Source organism: Pleuronectes platessa, chromosome 11 (assembly GCF_947347685.1).
Source record: "Pleuronectes platessa chromosome 11, fPlePla1.1, whole genome shotgun sequence".
NCBI classification, from domain to species: Eukaryota; Metazoa; Chordata; class Actinopteri; order Pleuronectiformes; family Pleuronectidae; genus Pleuronectes; species Pleuronectes platessa.
In genome coordinates this window covers 1,345,049-1,369,973 of record NC_070636.1, presented here as the reverse complement: position 1 = coordinate 1,369,973, position 24,925 = coordinate 1,345,049, and the positions used below count along the sequence as shown (strand labels likewise).

Below are 24,925 nucleotides of genomic sequence, written 5' to 3'. Positions count from 1 at the left end.
TCATGCGTCCAGGTGGGGACGCCTCGAGCAGCAGGTAGAGACCGTGTGAAGGTTCTGCATGGAACGAGTCCAAGGTGTGTCTCGGCCAAAATACCTTTCAGTTCCTGGACTATTTTTAGAGTTGTTCTTTTAGAGAACTAATATTCTGTTTCTATGTAAGAAACTTGTGACACTTGTTTCTTGTAAGAGGCGTCTGCTTATTAAAGCAATTATTCAGAAACACTCCAACTCACAGCAGCAGGATCCAAGCCAGTGTCTCACCCACAAGTTAAAGAGCTCCTGCAGTGTTACAGTGAAAAAGCACTTTAATTAACAAGTGTAGTGGATTCCATCGTATAGTGGGTCAGATTTAATAATGCAGGCTAGTTTTCATCTGCAGGTTGATGGTAGAAAAACATGTAAATACATGTATAACAACACAAGTACACACACAGTACATTTTAATCAACACAATACTGTGTTATTCTTATTCATCATCCTCAATGTAGCCAACAGGCTGTGGAGCTTTTCTTTAATGAAGCTAAATGTGACGATGTAAAACAAAACACAGAAAAACAAACGTTTACAAGGTGAATATATAGAGAGTGAAAATAAATTGTTATTGACGAATAACAAAGATCTACAAATGAAACACTGGTGTTTGTGGGAAACAGAGATTTAAGTGAAGTGTACACTAATGAGAGATTCAAAACACAAGGAACAAGCTTCACTGGTGCTGCAGCGCCCCCTCTGTGCGGTCATGGGATAATACATCTTCTGCGTTGTAACTCAAACAGAAGTGAAGGAAACACCAGGGTCCTTGAACCATGAAGAAGTAAAAGGACAATTGAATTTTAATAAATTTCCAATCTGCAGAACCAATCGTTACAGATGTTATTCCAACAGCCTGTGTCCAGGGGGACGTGCATGTCCAATACATGTGAGTGGTCACATGATCTCTGCAGGCGTGTTGGACGTGTTGGACGGAGATTCAAACAGATGCAGAGACACAGCACCTGTGAGCACAGAGAGTGTTTCAGTTTGGAAACACCTCAGTGGTGTTAATGTAACTCTGAAGCAGGAAGAGAGTGTGGGAATGAAAGAAGAAACATTCTCCCCATTCCAAGTCAAACTCAATGAAGCTGCATCGTTTAGATTTTAAATGATCAGGAGCATCATCGATTTAAGATAAGGGTTAGGGTTAGGGTTAGTATTGAAGTTATCCTTCAAAATGTTTAGGGTTAGGGTTTGGGTTAGGGTTAGGGTTAGGGTTAAATGTTTACCCTCATCAATGCAGCTAAAAACTTTAATCTGGATGATGTTTTCCTTCACTTGACATCTATTGCACTTCTGTCCGTCCTGGGAGACGGATCCTCACATGTGGCTTTCTCTGAGGTTTCTACGTATTTGTACCCATTAAAATGGTTCTTATTTTAATTTTTTTCTTGTTGAGGGTTAAGGACAGAGGATGTCACACCATGTAAACGCCCTATAAGACGAATTATGATTTACGAATATGTGCTATACAAATACAATTTGATTGATTGATTGATATTGCACAGGTAGATGAATCTGGCATAGTTAAGAGTTAAAGTGTTACAGTGCAGTCCATAAGGGAGGTGCATAGTTTTTACTGGCAGCAGAGCTGCTTGAACATTTAGTTCAGGTTTTACAGGTTTTATCATTCAGCATCTCAAGCTCCTCCCTCTCCTGATACACCTGAGAAACCAGGAAGCATCTGTTCCTCCCTGAAAACCAGGCGATCACATTCACCTTCCAAACCAAACTGAACCAAACCAGACCAAACTTCCTGAGTGAGTCCAGCTACAGGAGAGAAGAGTCAAACTACAACCTGCCGACGCTCCACACACTGACCGTGAGTTTAACAAACACCTCGACTCAGAGGGGAAGTGAACCTCAGTGAAGTTCATGGAGCTGTGACTGACTGACTGTCTGTTTTCAGCTTCACCTGGAGACTCAATGGCTTCCAGATCAGAAGAGGATCTCTGCTGTCCCATCTGCCATGATGTCTTCAGAGATCCTGTCATTCTGTCATGTAGCCACAGCTTCTGTAAAGACTGTGTGAAGAGCTGGTGGAAAGAGAAAGTAGTAAAAGAGTGTCCACTTTGTAAGAGAAGATCTTCAAGGTCAGAACCACCTTGTAACCTGGTGTTGAAGAACCTGTGTGAGACCTTCTTACTGGAGAGAGATCAGAGCTCTTCACCTGCTCTCTGCAGTCTGCACTCAGAGAAACTCAGACTCTTCTGTCTGGACCATCAGCAGCCAGTGTGTCTCGTCTGCAGAGATTCAGAAAAACACACCGACCACAGATTCAGACCCATCGATGAAGCTGCACCACAACACAAGAAGCAGCTTCAGGGAACTCTGGAGCCCTTGAAGAAGAAGTTAAAGTGTTTTGAACGTGTTAAAGTTAAGTGTGAACAAACAGCAGAACACATTAAGGTCCAGGCCGGACTCACAGAGACGCTGATCAAGAAGCAGTTTAAAAAACTTCATCAGTTTCTGGAGGAGGAAGAGGAGGCCAGGATGGCTGCACTGAGGGAGGAAGAGGAGCAGAAGAGTCGGATGATGAAGAAGAAGATTGAGTCTCTGAGCAGAGACATAACGTCTCTTTCAGACACAATCAGAACCACAGAGGACGAGCTGAGAGCTGAAGACGTCTCGTTCCTGCTCAAATGCAAGGCTTCAGGGGAACAAGTCCATCAGCGCCTCCTGCTGGATGATCCACAGCTGGCCTCAGGAGCTCTGATAGACGAGGCCAAACATCTGGGCAATCTGAACTTCAACATCTGGAACAAGATGAAGGACGTGGTCTCCTACAGTCCGGTGGTTCTGGACCCAAACTCTGCTAATCCATTCCTCATCCTGTCTGAAGATCTGACCAGTTTGAGACGAGGAGAGAGACAGAAGCTTCCTGACAATCCAGAGAGGTTTGATACTTACGCCTCAGTCCTGGGATCTGAGGGTTTTAACTCAGGGACTCACAGCTGGGACGTCCTGGTTGGAGACAGTACACTCTGGTCACTGGGTGTAAGAGCAGAGTCTGTCCAGAGGAAGGGAAAAGATCTGTCTGGAACATGGAGAATAAGGTTCTGTGAAGGTAAATACTCAGCAGCGTCACCATCAGGATCATCTGTTCTCTCTGTGCAGAAGATCCAGAGGATCAGAGTGAAACTGGACTGGAACAGAGGAGAACTGTCGTTCTCTGATCTTGATACTAACAAACACATTCACACCTTAACACACACTTTCACTCAGAAGATGTTTCCATTCTTTAGCACTATAGTTCCCTTGAAGCTGTTACCTGTGAAAGTCTCTGTGACTCTGGATCAGAGCCGTTAGAGATAAAGATTTTATTCATCATGTTTATTTCTTCAAGAGAAATCTGCTGAATTTAAAAGTTAAACTCGTTATTCTAAATCTTTGTTTATTTCTCCTTTTACTTCTCACTCAGTTTTATTTCTCCTGTCGACTTTTGTGTGTAAAAAGATTTGATTATTTTCTGATCTTTATCTTTGGTTTGTTTTTTACTTTCATGGAAAATGTTTCTATCATTTAGATTTTGTGTGGATCCATGAAGTCGAGCAAACTGATGAAGATCCACATAAAAACACATTTATCAATAACAGCTGATCATTGTTCACATTCAACAAACTTTATTAAAACTCACACATGAGACATGATTCATGTTTAATCACATAAAACCTGTTCACATATGAAACTGTTTTTTCCCACATTTAGATTATTTGGCCATGTTTAGATTTAGTTTCTAGCTGATTAATTGGTCTGATTATTGGTTTCTTTGTTTTAATTTATTTTGTTCTATGGCTATGTTCAATATGGTTGGCTGGTACTGTGATATGAATACATTTGAATATTGGTGAGTTCTTGGCTCCATAAACTAAAGGCCCTCTTTTGTAATCTTGTTGTATTATATCGCTTGCAGTGTAAGGGATCTTAAAGTGTGCTGTGCTTATTAAATGCATAATATTTTAGCTTTGTTAAATTGGGTCTGGACCCTTTTTGACCACTACACATATATGAACATTTGTCTGTTTGATTTGATGAAGCCAAAATGATTCTGTCTGTAAAAGTGTTTATTCAACAGCAGCCTGGTGATGTGATTTTAATATTGTGATCAAAATAAACCCTAACCCTAAACACTATGAAACAGAAACAGAGTTCCGACCTTTTATAAGTTGTAATGTAAATATAAAGCCGAAATTATCGTGTGTGTAAAAGTGTTTTCATTCGTTCCTCAACAACAAAACAAGAGATTTAGTGCATCTTCAACATGGAGTTGAACCATTATTATCTGGCTTGTGGATCATTGTCACGTTAACCAGGTTCATGTCGGAAATCAAGTTTGTGAGAACATTCATGGATTGTGGAATCATTGTAGGTGTTTTTTTCTATGTATTTATCAGACAGTATTGTTTTGCAAACATACCATATACAGCTCAGCTATAGTTATATATATATATATATATATATATATATAATGTACATTATATTGTGTACAATATAAACAGACTGGAGGATTTTCAGCTCTGTGCAGTGTGATGATTCGACAGCAGGGAGTGCTGGTCACATACTGAAGAGTCAGATGATGGTTCAAAACATATAATAAAACAGTAAATATCAAACATACACATACACACACACACACACACACAAACAACCACAGTGACACATTACATTTAGTTGAACATGTGACAACATGACAATCAATAAATCAATAAATGATCATGTATATAAAATACATTTTCAAGTTCAAGCACCTAATAACTGTAAGTAACAGCTGAGTTGAATTGAAGCTGATGATGACTGATGATAACATGACCTGCATGCTGAGCAAGTATAATATGAAAATGTATCCCCCCTTGATGGTATGACTGGTACCTGATTCATACTATGAAATAACACTGTAAAAATGAAATTAAGAAACATGTGACTAAAGTAGAGGATGAAAAATAGTTTAATGTGCTTGAGCGACAAAAATATGTGTTGGCAGCTCGACATCATCACAGTCAGAGTGAATATTTGTTATAACAGATATGAATCAGTTGTTTGCTTTGATTTGGACGGAGTCACATGACTGTTTCCAGGAAGAGGAGGAGTCGCTGATGTGACCAGACGGAGACTTTGGTTCACAGCTCCAAACTTTTCTTCACACACTCATCAAAATGTCTCAGTGTATGGGTGCACTCACACACACTCACACGCACACATACACACACACACACACACACAGACACACACACAGGTGGGAGCAGACCCGGCGCCAAGGGCGGGCCAGACCGGGCCGGGCCCGCCCATTTGATGTCTTTGCCCTTGTAAAAATAAAATGTATTTTACTTTTTTATTTTATTTTTTAAGCTAAGATATATATGATGTCAGATACTATTTCAAATCTCAAAAAATAATTGTTAAACTAAATAAAAAATGTGTAGAAAATAGAGACTGTGATTGACGTGATGTGTGTAAACCTATCACTATTCAGAATGCGTCACACAGAACGACAGCGTTAAGCGGCAAATTCAAATTAGTAGCTTTTGAAAATGGATATCAGATGCTGGTTAAAAACTAATGGAACTTATCCGGAAAAAAACCCTGCAGTTACAGTAAGTAGGCCTAAAGTTAGCTTAAACCCTGACCGGGCTGAGCCTCTTGCTGGAGCTGGATTTGAGTTCCCACCGCTAGCTGTAACAACGCAGCCGCCACTAGCCCTCTCCTCCGAGACCTTGCCTTTTACCTCTGACTCCGACCTGCCAACACCTTCCGCCTGCTCCTCGCCTCCACCAGCATCCAGCTCTTCTTTACCTGTCCCATCGCCGCTGTCACCACACCTGCTACTACGAGCAGCCTCCGCCTCAACCTCCGCCTCCAACTCGCCTCCATCACGGGGGTCCGGCTCAACAGCCGGTACTGCTGCTGCAATAGGGCCAGCTACACACGCTCTAAGAGCATCAGCCCCGGACGATCTTGGCACGAGTAAACCCAACCAGGTGAAACTGGATACGTTTCCAGCCAGATTGTTTTCTGGGAAGAAGCGCAATTTTTCCAGTGCGTGGTATCACAACAAACCATGGCTAGAGTATTCAGTGAAAGCGGATGCAGCCTTTTGTTTCCCATGCAGAAAATTTAGTACGTCATGTGATGCAGCTTTCACCGTTAAAGGTTTTTGTGACTGGAAACACGCTTTAGAGACTGATAAAGGACTGCTCAGGCATGCCGCATCAAAAGAACACATCTCATGCGAGACTTTGTGGAGGGAGAGACAGATGCGAGAAGCAAGAGGTCAGAAAATAAGTACGCTGGTGCACACAGATCAGCTTGCTCGGAACCGATACTACGTGTCTACTATTGTCGACATGATAGCATTTTTAGCTGTCAACCAACTCCCTTTCAGAGGGGACCACGATTCAGTCGAAAGCATGTCAGAGTCAGGCAGTGGGCTGTTCCTGTCACTGTTTCTGTATACCTTGCAGAAAGACGCAGAGTTGGCCAAAATAATGGAAACTATTCCCCGCACGGCCACCTACACCTCTCATGACATACAGAACGAAATAATAGAATTGATGAGCACCTTAGTGACGGAGCATATTGTTGAAGAGGTGGGGGATGAGTTTTATTCGATCAAAGTTGATGGAACAAGGGATCCTACCGGCCGGGAAAATATCTCAATTGTTCTTCGGTTTATTGACGCACACACCAGTGAAATAAGAGAGCGGCTTTTGACAATAGCCACGGCAGAGGAGGGGGATGCTAAGACTCTGACACAGACCGTTATTTCCGAACTCACTAAGGCTGGATTGAGCACCGACAAAATACTTAGCCAAGTGTACGACGGGGCCTCCGTGATGTCGGGAAAACATGGTGGAGTACAGAAACTCCTTCAAGAGGAACTGAAGAGAGAAATCCCCTATGTCCACTGCTTCAATCATCAGCTCCATTTGGTGGTGGTGCAGGCAATGTCCGCAGAGCAGCCTGTCATAGATTTCTTCAGTGTGTGTAACCTGTTGTACAAGTTCATAAGAAGACCCACAGTCGCTGTTCATTATAAAGGGGAGACGCTAAAACGTCTGCTTGACCAACGCTGGACGGGTCATTTGGCCACAGTGCAGGTGATAAGCAAAGCACATGAAAACATTTCCCAGCTGCTAACAGAACTCGACACACACTTGTTCCCAGCCGATGTGAGAGTGGAAGCAGGGGGACTGCTGCGCGCAATTTCCAAACCCAGTTTCAGATTTATTGCGCTTCTGATGAGCAAGATTCTGACCCTGTTTGAAGCACCAAATAGACTGCTCCAGTCAAAAGATATGGATCTTCACACAGCTGTCCAACTGGTGAACGCCGCTACAAAGTGTATCGAGGGCCTCCGCACCGAAACCGAGTTCAGTACGTTATGGGATCAGTGTGCAGAGCCAGAGGATAACCCACAAAGCAAGAGGAGACGCACAGAAACCAACACACGTCTACAAGATTTCGTTGTTGAGCAGTCTGTGGGTGCACGAATTGACCAGGAAAACACAGCAAAACAACAGAGACTCAGACTGTATTATGGATGTATAGACGCAGTGTGCGGAGAGATGGCACGGCGCTTTGGAGAGCGCAACAGCGCGCTGATAGAATCACTGGCTTCACTTGACCCAGAGAGTGACACTTTTTTGGAAGCAGAAAAAGTGAGGCCCCTCTTAGATTTGACCGGCACAAAACTTATCGATGCGGAGTTTGTGGTAGTTCGACAGTTCCTTCGCACCCAAATGGAAGGCTCCACGCGCGCAGAGGATGAAAACTGGACTGTGAAAACACTTTTCACCACTTTCCACAAGACCCTGGAAGCAATGCCCAGTGTCATGGTGGCATTTAAGTCTGCTTTAACATTCGGAGCCTCCACTGCCACATGCGAAAACTCATTTTCCTCTTTGAAGAACATCTTCAGTGATCACAGGCGGAGTATGCTGCATCCACGGAAGGCCCACCTCATCCAGCTCAGTTTTGAGAAGGACTTGACTCGAAAATGCATGGAGCAGTGGAAGGACCGTTTGCTAAGGAGGTTCCATTCCACAGGGAAAAGGCGTCTCCAGCTTTACTAGCATCAATCGGTGAGTTAACTATTTTCATTATGATTACATGTCACGCTGTTCAATCAGTGTTGCAGAGAATGGGGTTGTTGCAGGAGGAGAGCCCTATTGTGGGAGCAGATAGGCAAACACTGTTGATTCGCTTTATTTTTTATCTCATTTCATGCGCATCAGCCTGCTAGGCCTACTTGCTCCGTGTGTGTTTGCAGGAGCCGCGATAACTCCTCATCCAAACAGAGGATGGTGGAAAGTACCGGTATTCTCCGTTTCATAAGACTACTCATATTAAATTGTAACGATTTTAAAAAGAGAACAGTTAGTCTAAAACAGTTAACCAGTGTTTAACATAGGCAGTGGACAAGATGACGATCAGCTTTTTTTCTCCCCTGCTCACAGCGTTCTCTCTCAAAATAAAATCTAATAAAATCAAAAAAAATCTCCCAGCTCATAAAAAATTATTTTTGCCTCGTCAACTTATTTTTTTTATTTGTTTCCTTTACAGGACCACTTTCAGAACTGAACAGGGTTTCCCGTGCATCCTTTTTCCTCTCCACACAAAGTTCAACGTTCTCTCTCCCATTGCACACACGCATGCCCCGGCCGCTCCCGAGAGCACAGACAGTGAACCGATAAAAAAAATAAAATAAACACAACTTGTTATGGTAATTGTTTTGGTTTTTGTCGCTCATTTCCTACAAATTCTGGTGAAAAGAGACGAAGTCTGTTCACATGCGACAATGTTTTTGCCGAGCACATGATTCAATGTTGCGAATGTTTTGTATGTTTGTTTATTTGCGCACACAATGCAAATGTGATTTATATTTGGCTGTTTGTGTGTGTTAATGTGTATTATTTGCCAGCGGCGTGCGTCAATGCTGTTGGCCATGCATGCTGCTGTGGACTGTCGCAATTGAGTTTTTTGTAGGCTACACCTGTCTGTCATAATATTGATGCGGGCCCTCCCACAAAATCGACGTGCCCCCTGTATAGATTTGCTCTGGCGCCGGGTCTGGGTGGGAGGGTTCTATGGACAGGTGACAGGAATGAACGGACAACAACTCGCCTCATACCTTTCGTTGCCTCTGTACCTGTACTCTGTGTAATGACAATAAATTGAATCCAATCCAATCTGGGAAATTCTCTCTGTTAGTATTTTTTGTGTTTTAAACTGTGTCCTCACTTTGTGACCCCCCTTTAATGGATTTAGGGGATTAAGACTTGGTTTTAGGGTTAGAATTAGGGTTAGGGTTAGGCATTTAGTTTTGATGGTCAGGGTTAGGGTAAGGTGTGTGTGTGTGTGTGTGTGTGTGTGTGTGTGACCGCCCACACTCTTGATTCCTGGCTGGTGTTGTGACTGGCAGTTTGCCTCGAGGAGGGACTGCCAAGGACACACACATACACATGCACACACACACACACACACACACAGAGATAAGAGAAAGTATCCCAGATGACTCAGAGACCACTTGCACTTGGAACAAATACACAATTGCTTGTCAGTTTTCCACCACAATCACTTTCTGAGATCAGAATTAGGACAAAAAGCTGCAGAGTTTATTTTATTCCAGTGTGACACAAGAGGAACTGGGGTGAGAGGGGGGCGGGGCACTCAAAAGAGGTCAATCTGAGGAGGGCTGTATTAGACAGGGTAAAAAGGTGCTGTTTTAAATGATCCTTGTGGTATTTTGACCAAAAAATGCTACAGACATTTCATTAAGACCCCAAGGAACCATATCAATTGTTGTAAAATGGGCATAATATGGGTCCTTTAAATATTTTCTTTGATGAAGTTTGGTCCATGACCCATCTGAAAACAAGGAGTAGAAGGTTTTCAGGACATACGCTGCAGCCAGCCACCAAGGGGCGATCAAGATGACTTGGTATCTTTATTTAACAAACTGTCAGACACAAAGACACTTCTCATATTTGATTTGATTTGCAGACGTAAAACCCACTGAAAGGAAATTACAGACACAAAACACCCACACCATGAGGTTGAGCTTGCAGTCAACATTATCTCTCTCTCTCTCTCTCTCTCTCTCTCTCTCTCTCTCTGCAGATAATTTACATCAAAATCATTTATCCTTGGTTCAGGAAGTCAATTCTATTTCAGCTCAGGAAATGAAGGAAGGGTGAGGAGAGGAGGAGGAGAAGAGGATGGGAGAGTTCATTTGACCGTCATAATGTTCTTCTTATACAAAGGTTGTATACATTAATGTTGCACAAGGGTGAATTTTGCCAACCTTTACACCCGAGGTAGCTTTAATGTAAACTAAAGGCATTATTAAATATTAATATTAAATATGTTTCTGAAAGCCACATTTATTGAATGCCCGAAGTCACAACATATAATGGTGTCACACTTAAGATATAATAATCACAACAAAATGTACAATCATTTGATGATGTCATACTTTTTACTTCACTCACACACAAATTAAACAGAAAACTTGAGCTGATTTGAATTCATAAAACCTTTGTATATAGGATCTGACACAACCCTCTTCCAATATCAATATTTTAAAATAACTTATCTTTACTTTTACAGGACTCTGAACATTGAACCCTAAGCAGACAATATCATATTCAAGCAGCTATTTTACAACCAAGTCTCTTGTCGGTGTGAGCTTGTTGCTGCAAAACGACTTTTGACCAGTTATCAAATCCAAGGCTTGAATTACTTTTTACAATCGTGTCCTGACACACCAGAGAAACCAGGAAGCATCTGTTCCTCCCTGAAGAGACGCAGGCTGAAAACCAGACGATCACATTCACCTTCCAAACCAAACTGAACCAAACCAGACCAGACGTCCTGAGTGAGTCCAGCTACAGGAGAGAAGAGTCAAACTACAACCTGCCGACGCTCCACACACTGACCGTGAGTTTAACAAACACCTCGACTCAGAGAGGAAGTGAACCTCAGTGAAGTTCATGGAGCTGTGACTGACTGACTGTCTGTTTTCAGCTTCACCTGGAGACTCAATGGCTTCCAGATTAGAAGAAGATCTCTGCTGTCCCGTCTGCCAAGATGTCTTCAGAGATCCTGTTCTTCTCTCATGTGGCCACAAAGCCAGCAAGACGGCTTCAGAGGATTTAAAAAGCACAGCAACCATTTTTTCCCTTTCCACGGACGGGTAACACAACTAGGCTTAATAATTATACTAGACCAAGCAAAGACTGTTTATTCGATTCCATGTGATGTTTATAAGTTTGATTTGTGTTGCTGTGATATTTTGGACACAAGTTATTTTAATTTTAATGTTAGTTATATTTTGCCTTCTATTCTATGCTCTTTCTCTAACTTGGCACCAACACACACGCATATCACAGCACCCATCTCTCTGACCCCCGCTACATGTCGTAAACATTCCAGAGGAAGAATGCACGCACGCTCTAACACACAGACACACACACGCATCCTCACACTCACATCTTTATATATTAAGTACCCCGTTAGAATTTTGTATTGCTATACTTTATTATCTTCATAATTGTTTTTCTAAAACACAAATGTTGTCTTCATTAATGTTGCATAAGTGTAAGGTTTGCCAACCTCTGAACTCCATATCCTTCATCTTTAATAACTGCTGATGTGGCCATCTTGGTTAAAGTTAATAATTTAATTATTAATCAAAGTTACATTTTGTAGTTAGTACATTCACGAGACTTAATCAATGAATTGTCTCTTTCCTTCATTTGAAAGTTGGTGCCCCGAGGTGGCTTTAATGTAAACTTAACTTATTATTTAATATTAAATATGTTTCTGACAGCCACATTTATTGAATGCCCAAAGTCAAAACATATAATAATGTCACAATTAAGGTATAATAATCACAACAAAATGTACAATCATTTGATGGTGTCATACATTTGACTGCACTCACACACAAATTAATAAGCAAACTTGAGCTGATTTGCGTTTATAAAACCATCTTTTCATTTTCTGAAATTGTGTCCATTTGTTTGCACTTTGCTTCTTACTCTTTTATGAAACTTCAGCTCTGCAGTTACGTGACAGACCCCCCCCCCCCCCCCTGCACTTCCTGTTAATATTTAATATAGCAGAACTTCCTCTGAACTTTGAACACTGAGCAGGTAATGATCACATTCAAGCAGCTATTTTACAACCAAGTCTCTTGTCTGTGTGAACTTGTTGCTGCCAAATTACTTTTGACCAGTTATCAAATCCAAGGCTTGAATTACTTTTTACAATCGTGTCCTGACACACCAGAGAAACCAGGAAGCATCTGTTCCTCCCTGAAGAGACGCAGGCTGAAAACCAGACGATCACATTCACCTTCCAAACCAAACTGAACCAAACCAGACCAGACGTCCTGAGTGAGTCCAGCCACAGGAGAGAAGAGTCAAACTACAACCTGCCGACGCTCCACACACTGACCGTGAGTTTAACAAACACCTCGACTCAGAGAGGAAGTGAACCTCAGTGAAGTTCATGGAGCTGTGACTGACTGACTGTCTGTTTTCAGCTTCACCTGGAGACTCAATGGCTTCCAGATTAGAAGAGGATCTCTGCTGTCCCGTCTGCCATGATGTCTTCAGAGATCCTGTTCTTCTGTCATGTAGCCATAGCTTCTGTAAAGACTGTGTGAAGAGCTGGTGGAAAGACAAAAAAGTAAAAGAGTGTCCACTTTGTAAGAGTAGATCTTCAAAGCGTAAACCACCTTGTAACCTAGTGTTAAAGAACCTGTGTGAGACCTTCTTACAGGAGAGAGATCAGAGCTCTTCACCTGCTCTCTGCAGTCTGCACTCAGAGAAACTCAGACTCTTCTGTCTGGACCATCAGCAGCCAGTGTGTCTCATCTGCAGAGATTCAGAAAAACACACCGACCACAGATTCAGACCCATCGATGAAGCTACACAACAACACAAGAAGCAGCTTCAGGAAACTCTGGAGCCCTTGAAGGAGAAGTTACAGAGTTTTGAACGTGTTGAAGTAAAGTTTGAACAAACAGCAGAACACATTAAGGTCCAGGCCGGACTCACAGAGACGCAGATCAAGGAGCAGTTTAAAAAGCTTCATCAGTTTCTGGAGGAGGAAGAGGAGGCCAGGATGGCTGCACTGAGGGATGAAGAGGAGCAGAAGAGTCGGATGATGAAGGAGAAGATTGAGGCTCTGAGCAGAGACATAACATTTCTTTCAGACACAATCAGAACCACAGAGGACGAGCTGAGAGCTGAAGACGTCTCGTTCCTGCTCAACTACAAGGCTGCAGTGGAACGAGTCCAGCAGCGCCCCCTGCTGGATGATCCACAGCTGGCCTCAGGAGCTCTGATAGACGAGGCCAAACATCTGGGCAACCTGAGCTTCAACATCTTGAACAAGATGAAGGATGTGGTTTCCTACAGTCCTGTGGTTCTGGACCCAAACTCTGCTAGTCCATGGCTCGTCCTCTCTGGAGATCTGACCAGTGTGAGACAAGGAAAGAAACAGAAGCTTCCTGACAATCCAGAGAGGTTTGATCATTACCCCTCAGTCCAAGGATCTGAGGGTTTTAACTCAGGGACTCACAACTGGGACGTCCTGGTTGGAGAAAGTACAAACTGGTCACTGGGTGTAAGAGCAGAGTCTGTCCAGAGGAAGGGAAAAAATCTGTCTGCATTTTGGATGATAAGGCTCTATGAAGGTGAATACTCAGCAGAGTCACCATCAGGATCATCTGTTCTCTCTGTGCAGAAGACCCAGAGGATCAGAGTGAAACTGGACTGGAACAGAGGAGAACTGTCGTTCTGTGATCTTGATACTAACAAACACATTCACACCTTCATACACACTTTTACTCAGAAGATGTTTCCATACTTTAACATTAGAGATCATCACCCAGTTGAGCTGTTACCTGTGAATGTCTCTGTGACTCTGGATCAGAGCAGTTAGAGATGAAGATTTTATTCTTCATGTTTATTTCTTCAAGAGAAATCTGCTGAATTTAAAAGTTAAACTTGTTATTCCAAAGCTTTGTTTATTTCTCCTTTTACTTCTCACTCAGTTTTATTTCTCCTGTCGACTTTTCCATGTGTGTAAAAAGATTTGATTATTTTCTGATCTTTATCTTTGGTTTGTTTTTTACTTTCATGGAAAATGTTTTCTATCATTTAGATTTTGTGTGGATCCATGAAGTCAAGCAAACTGATGAAGATCCACATAAAAACACATTTATCAATAACAGCTGATCATTGTTCACATTCAACAAACTTTATTCAAACTCACACATGAGACATGATTCATGTTTAATCACATAAAGTCTGTTCACATATGAAATAATCCAACATATATGAACATTTGTCTGTTTGATGTGATGAAGCCAAAATGATTCTGTCTGTAAAAGTGTTTATTCAACAGCAGCCTAGTGATGTGATTTTAATATTGTGATCAAAATAATAAAAACTATGAAACAGAAACAGAGTTGTGCCCTTTTTTAATTTGAAATGTAAACATAAAGCTAAAATGATTGTGTCTGTCAAAGTGTTGTCAGTCATTCCTCAACAACAAAACAGTAGAAATGCAGCTGTCGAAAAAATTATGATGATGACATCATCATTCTGTGGTGAGTCTCAGTTAACTGTGATTACATTCCAAATAAGATAAGATAAGATAAGATAAAATTATCCTTTATCAGTCCTGTTGTGCAATAATGCTTTAAACGTGATACCGTAAAATGGTTTGCCTTTCGACATTCAATAAATTTAGGAATCAAAATAAAATATAAAATATAAATATTTAAAATATTAATATAAAATCAACTTTAATTGATTCAAGTTACGTAGGGGCACCACCCTTCAAAGGAAGGGAAAGATGGCCAATTTATTGATTAAGTCTCATAAAAGTACGAACTACAAATTTGGAACTCTGATTAACAATTAAATTTAAACTAAAATCAAATTTACCATCTAGATCAGGGATGCTTGGGTTTCGGCCCGCGGGTGATAAGGGGAGAATATATAGGGGAGAGCGGGGTAATGTGGGACATTTTTTACATTTGCTCCCCTCTAGGCGAGCTAAAATGATATATCAGTAAAATTTACACATTTCCAATTAATTCAGGATGTTTTCTAGCAATGGAAATGATCAGAATGTCTTCAGGACACAGGGCAGTGAAAATATGATAAAGGACTTCTTTCCTTGCATGACCTCAGCGGCTGCACTCTCCATCTCTGTGAGGGGTGTTTGGCCCCAGGTTGTCTTCCTGGTGTATAGTTTCTTGGCATGATGGCTTTTCTACAATGTTTATGACATTAAAAATAAAACATATATAAGGTAATATAACACTAGAATATGTTTAAGACTAAACTTAACTTGTGCTTCATGGTGGGGTAAAGTGAGACACTGTCCCACTTTACCCCGAAGCCACAATTTTAGAAAAACAACATCTTTAAGAAATTCAGGCTAATCTTCAGCTAGCATCAATCACAGGGTTTTATATGTTGGAAGTTCACCAACATGTATGATATAAGTTTTTCTACCTGATTCAATTTGTTTTGACACAACAGTTGATTAAGTTCAAAGCAAGAAAATTTAATTTTAAATTTTTTGTGAAAAAACATACTTTCCACAGCACCAGCACCAACTTCTCCTTCATGGCAAGGGGGGAATGGGAGGGGCTTGAAAACATAATAGTCACATGACCACAAATGTGTTCCGTTGCCCAGATACAGGGGGTGTTTCACATCACCCGATGTTCCACATTACCTCGCTCTCCCCTATTTTATTTTAATTTTTAACTAATTTTTAATTTTTAAATTTTCGGTGGAATCTGTGAGTTGGTCTGTTGCTGCTGCCTGCCTCAGCTGCAGCAGCGTCGGTAGGGCTGATCGAGATGTAGTTACTAGCTAAGGACACTGTGTTGAATAAGTACTGAGATGTCCTGAGGGTCAGTGTACAGGTCGGGTGGGATATGTGACAGTTCTTTACCAATGGCTGTGGGGTTGTGTGGGATGACAGGCTCTCATTGGCTGGTTTGTTGGCGGGTCAGGGGTGAATGAGGAAGTGGAGTAAGAAGACGAGTGTTGATGTTAGGAGTGAAGAGATGACGCACGGACATCTGAATGATGTTATGAAAATAGCCACTGCAAAAATGTAGCCTAGCCAGCCCCAGGACAACGTTCCTTACCATTGTCGTGTATTCATTAGACTAAAACATGTTGGTATGTGTGCTTAAAACATAATGACTTGGCTTAGATTGATGATGACTGCCTTTTGGACTCTTAGTCATTCTCAGAGAGTCCTCAAGATGGTTATCTTATTTATTCCCTAACTCTTGGGTATGACCTTTGATCTAGGGAATTGTTTCTGACCAGCTGATGAATGGATTCAGATGGACTGTCTTTTGATTAACTTATCTTGGTCCTCAGACACAAAAATGTGCCGTTATAGTCAGAAATCCCATGTGGGATGTGTTTAACCTGAAGTCATGGGTGGATCCAAACTCCCTATATATGTGTGCTTTAGACCACTGCAAATCAGATTTCACTATTGGCTGTGTGTCTCCGGGTATCTAGATGCCCGTCCCGACCTGTAATTTCTTGTAATAAACTTTGTTACACTGAAAGTACTGGGTCCTCGGAATCCTTCCTTCATCATCAACAACTTCTACAACATCATCAACCTCTCGGCTGCAACAAATATACGATACCATGTCTGCCTCCACTCGCTCATCATGGTCGAGTCCTCCTCGCTCGTCTCCCGGCGCACCTGCTGCTGCTGGGCTGGTGAACCCGGCACCAAACAGCTCCGTCAGTTTGGCACATGTAGCAGCCTCCACCTCCAGAGACTTCAGCTTTTTTTTCCGATGCTTCTCAGCGCCACCCGGGCGCTTTTTACTCTTATTATCCATTTTAAGTTTTTGTCTCAGCAGCAGCCCGTCCCGCGACTCCCCTCGCCAATGCCGTGAGGTCCCGCCCCACCCTGGTTTGTGTTGTGATTGTGATATTGCACAGGCCGATCAATCAGGCAGTTAAGAGTTAAAGTGTTAGAGTTCATTCCATAAGCAGAGTTTGAACTGGCAGCAGAGCTGCTTGTATATTTGTTTCAGGTTTTACAGGTTTTATCCTCCAGCATCTCAAGATCCACCCTCTCCTGACACACCTGAGAAACCAGGAAGCATCTGTTCCTCCCTGAAGAGACGCAGGCTGAAAACCAGACGATCACATTCACCTTCCAAACCAAACTGAACCAAACCAGACCAAACGTCCTGAGTGAGTCCAGCTACAGGAGAGAAGAGTCAAACTACAACCTGCCGACGCTCCACACACTGACCGTGAGTTTAACAAACACCTCGACTCAGAGGGGAAGTGAACCTCAGTGAAGTTCATGGAGCTGTGACTGACTGACTGTCTGTTTTCAGCTTCACCTGGAGACTCAATGGCTTCCAGATTAGAAGAGGATCTCTGCTGTTCCGTCTGCCAAGATGTCTTCAGAGATCCTGTTCTTCTGTCATGTAGCCACAGCTTCTGTAAAGACTGTGTGAAGAGCTGGTGGAAAGAGAAAGAAGTAAAAGAGTGTCCAGTTTGTAAGAAAAGATCTTCAATGTGGGAACCACCTTGTAACCTAGTGTTAAAGAACCTGTGTGAGAGCTTCTTACAGGAGAGAGATCAGAGCTCTTCACCTGCTCTCTGCAGTCTGCACTCAAAGAAACGCACACTCTTCTGTCTGGACCATCAGCAGCCAGTGTGTCTCGTCTGCAAAGATTCAGAAAAACACATCGGCCACACATTCAGACCCATCGATGAAGCTGCACAACAACACAAGAAGCAGCTTCAGGAAACTCTGGAGCCCTTGAAGGAGAAGTTACAGAGTTTTGAACGTGTTAAAGTAAAGTTTCAAAAAACAGCAGAACACATTAAGGTCCAGGCCGGACTCACAGAGACGCAGATCAAGGAGCAGTTTAAAAAGCTTCATCAGTTTCTGGAGGAGGAAGAGGAGGCCAGGATGGCTGCACTGAGGGAGGAAGAGGAGCAGAAGAGTCGGATGATGAAGGAGAAGATTGAGTCTCTGAGCAGAGACATAACGTCTCTTTCAGACACAATCAGAACCACAGAGGACGAGCTGAGAGCTGAAGACTTCTCGTTCCTGCTCAACTACAAGGCTGCAGTGGAACGAGTCCAGCAGCGCCCCCTGCTGGATGAACCACAGCTGGCCTCAGGAGCTCTGATAGACAAGGCCAAACATCTGGGCAACCTGAGCTTCAACATCTGGAACAAGATGAAGGACGTGGTCTCCTACAGTCCTGTGGTTCTGGACCCAAACTCTGCTCATCCAGAACTCGCCCTGTCTGAAGATCTGACCAGTTTGAGACGACGAGAGAGACAGAAGCTTCCTGACAATCCAGAGAGGTTTGATCAATACATCTCAGTCCTTGGATCTGAGGGTTTTAACTCAGGGACTCACAGCTGGGACGTCCTGGTTGGAGACAGTACACGTTGGGCACTGGGTGTTTCAGAAGAGTCTGTCCAGAGGAAGGGAAACAATCTGTCTAGATTATGGGGAATACAGTTCCGTGAAGGTAAATACACAGCATGGTCTTCATCAGCATCATCTGTTCTCTCTGTGAAGAAGATCCAGAGGATCAGAGTGAAACTGGACTGGAACAGAAGAAAACTGTCGTTCTCTGATCTTGATACTAACAAACACATTCACACCTTCACACACACTTTCACTCAGAAGATGTTTCCATACTTTAACACTAGAGGTCACTTGAAGCTGTTACCTGTGAATGTGTCTATGACGTTTGATCAGAGCAGTTAGAGATGGAGATTTTATTCATCATATTTATTTCTTCAAGAGAAATCTGTTGAATTTAAATATTAAACTCCATTTAAATGTTAAATGTTTGTTTCCTGAACAAACCAATGCAACATGTGGGACTGGGAACTAACGTGTTTTGTCTGCTTCCTGTTGTTATTTTATGGTTTCATCTCTTTGTCTGATTTGTAATGTCTCTTAACTGCTGTCTGCTTGCTGGGTTATGTGGACGCCCCGCATATAGACATACTTTATAATTTACCAACCTCTAGTGAATCTGAATGTAGTTCATTCATTTTCTTTATTGGTGATTGGCTGTAACGAGTCTGTTCTCCTCCTCTCTGAAGAGGTTTCTGTAAAAGGCCAGGTCCATACCGACACACTGTCTCCGTCCTGTAGTCGGGCTGCACTGGGTAATTTTGTAGTGCTGTGTATTTTTAAACCTCAGTACTACATGAACTTTATAGTATTTATTTGATGGTACAGTGCATGTTGCTGTCGTAGGCTCGCTCTCTCCTCCTCTCTGTCTCCCACAGTTGTCGGTCGGACATTGTGCCCGAGCAAACCCGACCTCATCATAAGGAAGAAAGCAAACTCCCATGTTTACAAATGTCTGTTGTTTTGTTGTTGACCTCATGCCTCTGGTATTTTAAATCATTTTGATTCTGATAGAATAAAGTTAATGAATCACAGTTGGCCTCGTTACCAATCATTCTTGTTTGGGGAAGCCACAGAGCTTTGCCACATCATTAACTGATAAGGTGTAAAGGGCGATATATGCTACTCCGTTTTGACTGACACCTCGGATTTTTTAGCTATCCGTGGGCATATCGGAGAGCCTAGGGATAGCCCTTGGCTGTGATTGGTCCGCTAACGACATCATTAACGCACTACATCATTTCCGGAATCTCAAATTTCCAGACCTCAAACTTCCTGTTTCATTCCGTATATCAGAATACCGCCACGTTAAAACCCAAACACAACTACGATTCGAATATGGACAACAACATTGAAGAGCGCCTAGTTCCCTGTATGTGAGGAAAGTCGTGAGGAGGTAAATAAAGAAAACGTGGACTTCTTCTTCAGACAAAGACGAAATGAGGTAGGCTTCTCTAAGCTGGTCTTCCGTTGCGCCACCTACTGTGTTGGCGGTGAATTGTTTTCAGCACCCTCAGTCTGCGGAGAACCATAAATGAAAAAGAGTCCGTCCGATCCGTGCTTCCCCCCACGCGCAACGGAGTCGGACTAGCATATTTCGTCCTAAAGGGTTTGAGGGTGCCCCTGAGCAGGAGGGGGCTCAGTCGGGACAGTTTCTCTTGCCCAAGGGCAACACATTTAGTTTTATAAATTGGATTTGTGTTGTTGTGATATTTGGTAATACATTATTTGAAAGCTAATGTTAGTTCTGTGATGCTCTTCGTAGAATCAGACTCTTTCTTTACATGCAACCAACTACTTCCTCTGACCGGCATGAACACCTCACACACTCCTCTCCCCAAACACACACGTGATCTCAGCCCCATGATCCCAACACTCCAGGGGGTCTTTTGTCTTCATAGTGGCCAGCCGCCATTTTGAAACCACACTTTGTCACTCACTCACTCACACACACTCCCACATGCACACACACACACACACACACACACACACACTCACTCACACGTATTCTCACATTCACCTGTATACAGTAAGTTCACTTAGTTGGTTTGTTTGTTTATACTTTTATTATTTTCATAATAAATGTTTTTCTTAAACACAAATGTTGTCTTCATTAATGTTGCATAAGTGTGAAGTTTACTTAACTCTGAACTCCATAACATTCATCTTTGCTAACTACTGACGTGGTCATTTCGTGAAAGTTAATAATTGAATTACTCATCAATGTTCAAAATTTGTAGTTATTACTTTCATGAGACTTAATCAATACATTTTCTCTTTTCCTTCCTTTGAAGGCTGGTACCCCGAGGTAGCCTTAATGTAAACTAAAGTTATTATTTAATATTAATATTAAATATGTTTCCACATTTACTGAGTGCCCAAAGTCACACCATATAATGCTGTACCTTAAGGTTTAATAATCACAACAAAATGTACAATCATTTGATGATGTCATACACCTTTTACTGCACTCACACACTAATTAATAAGCAAACTTGAGCTGATTTGAATTAATAAAACCTTTGTTTTTAGGATCTGACACAAAGATCTTCTTGACAAAGTTAATATTTTATAATAACTTATCTTTACTTTTGCAGAACGACCTCTGAACATTGAACACATATCACGTATTATATCACTTATCATATTCAAGCAGCTATTTCACAACCAGGTCTCTTGTCTGTGTGAGCTTGTTGCTGCCAAATGACTTTTGACCAGTTATCAAATCCAAGGCTTGTATTACTTTTTACAATCGTGTCCTGACACACCAGAGAAACCAGGAAGCATCTGTTCCTCCCTGAAGAGACGCAGGCTGAAAACCAGACGATCACATTCACCTTCCAAACCAAACTGAGCCAAACCAGACCAGACGTCCTGAGTGAGTCCAGCTACAGGAGAGAAGAGTCAAACTACAACCTGCCGACGCTCCACACACTGACCGTGAGTTTAACAAACACCTCGACTCAGAGGGGAAGTGAACCTCAGTGAAGTTCATGGAGCTGTGACTGACTGACTGTCTGTTTTCAGCTTCACCTGGAGACTCAATGGCTTCCAGATCAGAAGAAGATCTCTGCTGTGCCATCTGCCAAGATGTCTTCATAGATCCTGTTCTTCTGTCATGTAGCCACAGCTTCTGTAAAGTCTGTTTGAAGAGCTGGTGGAAAAAAAAACAAGTAAAAGAGTGTCCACTTTGTAAGAGAAGATCTTCAAAGCGTGAACCACCTTGTAACCTGGTGTTGAAGAACCTGTGTGAGTCTTTCATACAGGGGAGTGATCAGAGCTCTTCACCTGCTCTCTGCAGTCTGCACTCAGAGAAACTCAGACTCTTCTGTCTGGACCATCAGCAGCCAGTGTGTCTCATCTGCAGAGATTCAGAAAAACATATCGACCACAGATTCAGACCCATCGATGAAGCTGCACAACAACACAAGAAGCAGCTGCAGGGAACTCTGGAGCCCTTGAAGAAGAAGTTACAGAGTTTTGAACGTGTTAAAGTAGAGTTTGAACAAACAGCAGAACACATTAAGGTCCAGGCCGGACTCACAGAGACGCAGATCAAGGGGCAGTTTGACAAGCTTCATCGGTTTCTGGAGGAGGAAGAGGAGGCCAGGATGACTGCACTGAGGGAGGAAGAGGAGCAGAAGAGTCGGATGATGAAGGAGAAGATTGAGTCCCTGAGCAGAGACATAACAGCTCTTTCAGACACAATCAGAACCACAGAGGAGGAGCTGAGAGCTGAAGACGTCTCGTTCCTGATCAACTACAACGCTGCAGGGGAACGAGTCCATCAGCGCCTCCTGCTGGATGGTCCACAGCTGGCCTCAGGAGCTCTGATAGATAAGACCAAACATCTGGGCAACCTGAATTTCAACGTCTGGAACAAGATGAAGGACGTGGTCTTCTACTGTCCTGTGGTCCTGGACCCAAACTCTGCTAATCCATGGCTCGTCCTGTCTGAAGATCTGAGCAGTTTGATCCGAGGAGAGAAACAGAAGCTTCCTGACAATCCAGAGAGGTTTGATCATTACTTCTCAGTCCTTGGATCTGAGGGTTTTAACTCAGGGACTCACAGCTGGGACGTCCTGGTTGAAGACAGTACACGCTGGGCTATGGGTGTGTCAGAAGAGTCTGTCCAGAGGAAGGGAAGCAAACTGTCTGGAACATGGAGAATAGTGTTCTATGAAGGTAAATACACAACAGATTCACCATCAGGATTATCTGTTCTCTCTGTGCAGAAGATCCAGAGGATCAGAGTGAAACTGGACTGGAACAAAGGAGAACTGTCGTTCTGTGATCCTGATACTAACAAACACATTCACACCTTCACACACACTTTCACTCAGAAGATGTTTCCATTCTTTAGCATTGGAGATCACATGAAGCTGTTACCTGTGAATGTCTCTGTGATTCTGGATCAGAGCAGTTAGAGATAAAGATTTTATTTTTCATGTTTATTTCTTCAAGAGAAATCTGCTGAATTTAAAAGTTAAACTTGTTATTCTAAAGCTTTGTTTATTTCTCCTTTTGCTTCTCAATCATTTTTATTTCTTCTGTCGACTTTTCCACGTGTGTAAAAAGATTTGATTATTTTCTGATCTTTATCTTTGGTTTGTTTTTTACTTTCATGGAAAATGTTTTCTATTATTTAGATTTGTGTGGATCCATGAAGTCGAGCAAACTGATGAAGATCCACATAAAATCACATTTATCAATAACAGCTGATCATTGTTCACATTCAACAAACTTTATTAAAACTCACTCATGAGAGAAGATTCATGTTTAATCACATAAAGTCTGTTCACATATGAAATAATCCAACATATATGAACATTTGTCAGTTTGATGTGATGAAGCCAAAATGATTCTGTCTGTAAAAGTGTTTATTCAACAACAGCCGAGTGATGTGATTTTAAAATTGGGATCAAAATAATAAAAACTATGAAACAGAAACAGAGTTCTGACCTTTTTTAAGTTGAAATGTAAATATAACATTATCTGTCATTAAGTTCGATTTAATACTCAGATAGTTTCAGGTTTTTAAATTGAGTAATATATACGTTTATTCATGAATTATTACTTTTTTAAATGTACAATCATTTCATGATGTCATACTTTTAACTTCACTCACACAGAAGTTATTAAATATACCTGAGCTGATTTGAATACTTTGTTATGGTCAAGACAGGTTATGAGCGTCTCCATCTGCGTTTCTGGATTCAGCAGCGATTCAAAACTTTTCAAATGAAAATGTAGCAAAACAGTTGAAGCATTATCATCATCATCATCATTATCATCATCATCATCATCATCAGTTAAGCGACGCACAACGAGAACAGAAAAGTGTAACCAGTGCAAAAAGGTCAAAGTTCAAACAGTTTAAAGTGTTTTTTTAAAGTAACGTCACAGTTTTAGGACGTTTCCTTTTGTGATAACCCAAACTTACACACACACACAAACACACACACACACACATACACACAGACACACACACACACACACACACACTCTCTTCGTTGACCTTGTCGCCTGCAGCCCCTGAGCGCTGCCATGACGACGCAGCTGTACCGCTTTTGGTCGGACAAACAGCAGCTGGTTCCAATTGTGCTGTGTCATCAGTGTGTGTGTGTGTGTGTGTGTGTGTCTGTGTGTGTGTGTGTGTGTGTTTGTGTGTGAGTGAGTGTCTGTGTCTTCTCATTAAGGCAGCACAACCACACTCTTCCAGTAGTCCCTTCTTTTTACTATGGAGAGAAAAACATGAAACCTCCTCCTCCTCTTCTCTTCCTTCGCTCTCTTCCTTTTCCATTAATTCTCGGAATCATAAACTTCACTTTTTAAGTCTCAGGTTGATTGACTGTAGTTTCAGGGGAAACCCCTCCCCCACCCTTCTTATTTCCCATGATGCTCTGTGCTCCACTGGTTTGAAACAGAACAAAGATGGAGTACAACACCCTTCTCACTTCTCCTGTCAAGATGGTGCCTCCCTTTGTCTTGTTAAAGGTGTGTGTGTGTGTGTGTGTGTGTGTGTGTGTGTGTGTGTGTGTGTGTGTGTGTGTGTGTTAATAACCTCTGTGGTTCACCTGAGTCTCTCGTGCCTCAGGACAGAAGGCCAGACGTGAGTGTGTGTGTGTGTGTGTGTGTGTGTGTGTGTGTGAATAATTTATAACTCTGCAAAAAGCAGTTCCATTTCTTTCTCTTCATAATTTCAGTGTCTGAACAGCCCTGCTTCATGAATGAGTTTCACAGAGCGATACAAACACAGTAGGAGGAGTAATGAGCTGGAACTACTTCTGTTGAACTATAGAACCGTCAGCATTATCAACTCAACTATTATTTCTCTGGACTTTGCCTCCTGATTAAGGAGAGTTTGGTTTATCGCTCCTTGTTTGTATTTGAACTTTACCTGTGTTTCCCTCGTTCCACT

At 42.1% G+C, this 24,925-nt stretch overlaps 5 protein-coding genes across 10 annotated transcripts in view; all 5 read left to right on the top strand.

Moving 5' to 3' along the window:
• Positions 1–14,507, top strand: part of LOC128450900 (E3 ubiquitin-protein ligase TRIM35) — a 454,970-nt gene extending 440,463 nt beyond the window's left edge. The window contains exons 1-3 of one of the 4 annotated variants that reach the window (XM_053434660.1): positions 10,652–10,968; positions 12,578–14,013; positions 14,083–14,507. In XM_053434660.1, the coding sequence (XP_053290635.1) occupies positions 12,595–13,983 (1,389 nt within the window). In that variant the 5' untranslated portion in view covers positions 10,652–10,968; positions 12,578–12,594 and the 3' untranslated portion in view covers positions 13,984–14,013; positions 14,083–14,507. Of the gene's footprint in view, positions 1–10,648; positions 10,969–11,055; positions 11,151–12,577 lie in introns of those variants that run through there. The other 3 variants (XM_053434661.1, XR_008340045.1, XM_053434659.1) reach the window with 3 other exon arrangements.
• On the top strand, positions 1,728–4,177 carry LOC128450902 (zinc-binding protein A33-like). Its single transcript, XM_053434664.1, has 2 exons — positions 1,728–1,855; positions 1,943–4,177. The coding sequence occupies exon 2, from the start codon at positions 1,960–1,962 to the stop codon at positions 3,340–3,342; it is 1,383 nt and encodes a 460-aa protein (XP_053290639.1). The 5' UTR covers positions 1,728–1,855; positions 1,943–1,959; the 3' UTR covers positions 3,343–4,177.
• Positions 12,148–19,538, top strand: LOC128450901 (zinc-binding protein A33-like). 2 transcript variants are annotated; one of them, XM_053434663.1, is made up of 3 exons: positions 12,148–12,490; positions 17,147–17,362; positions 17,450–19,538. In XM_053434663.1, the coding sequence occupies exon 3, from the start codon at positions 17,467–17,469 to the stop codon at positions 18,847–18,849; it is 1,383 nt and encodes a 460-aa protein (XP_053290638.1). In that variant the 5' UTR covers positions 12,148–12,490; positions 17,147–17,362; positions 17,450–17,466; the 3' UTR covers positions 18,850–19,538. The 2 variants fall into 2 exon arrangements, with proteins under 2 accessions (XP_053290638.1, XP_053290637.1); XM_053434662.1 differs by having other exon boundaries at positions 17,138–17,362.
• A 1,776-nt stretch (positions 19,539–21,314) lies between these two features.
• The window catches only part of LOC128450548 (zinc-binding protein A33-like), a 383,902-nt gene continuing 380,291 nt past the window's right edge, over positions 21,315–24,925 (top strand). For both annotated transcript variants that reach the window (XM_053434070.1, XM_053434071.1), the window contains exon 1: positions 21,315–21,444. The gene's annotated coding sequence lies outside the window, so the exon portion shown is untranslated. The remainder of the gene's footprint in view (positions 21,445–24,925) is intronic.
• LOC128450549 (E3 ubiquitin-protein ligase TRIM35-like) overlaps positions 21,438–24,925 on the top strand; it is a 377,361-nt gene continuing 373,873 nt past the window's right edge. Inside the window, exon 1 of the mRNA XM_053434072.1 lies at positions 21,438–23,111. Coding sequence (XP_053290047.1) covers positions 21,549–22,931 — 1,383 coding nt within the window. The 5' untranslated portion in view covers positions 21,438–21,548 and the 3' untranslated portion in view covers positions 22,932–23,111. The remainder of the gene's footprint in view (positions 23,112–24,925) is intronic.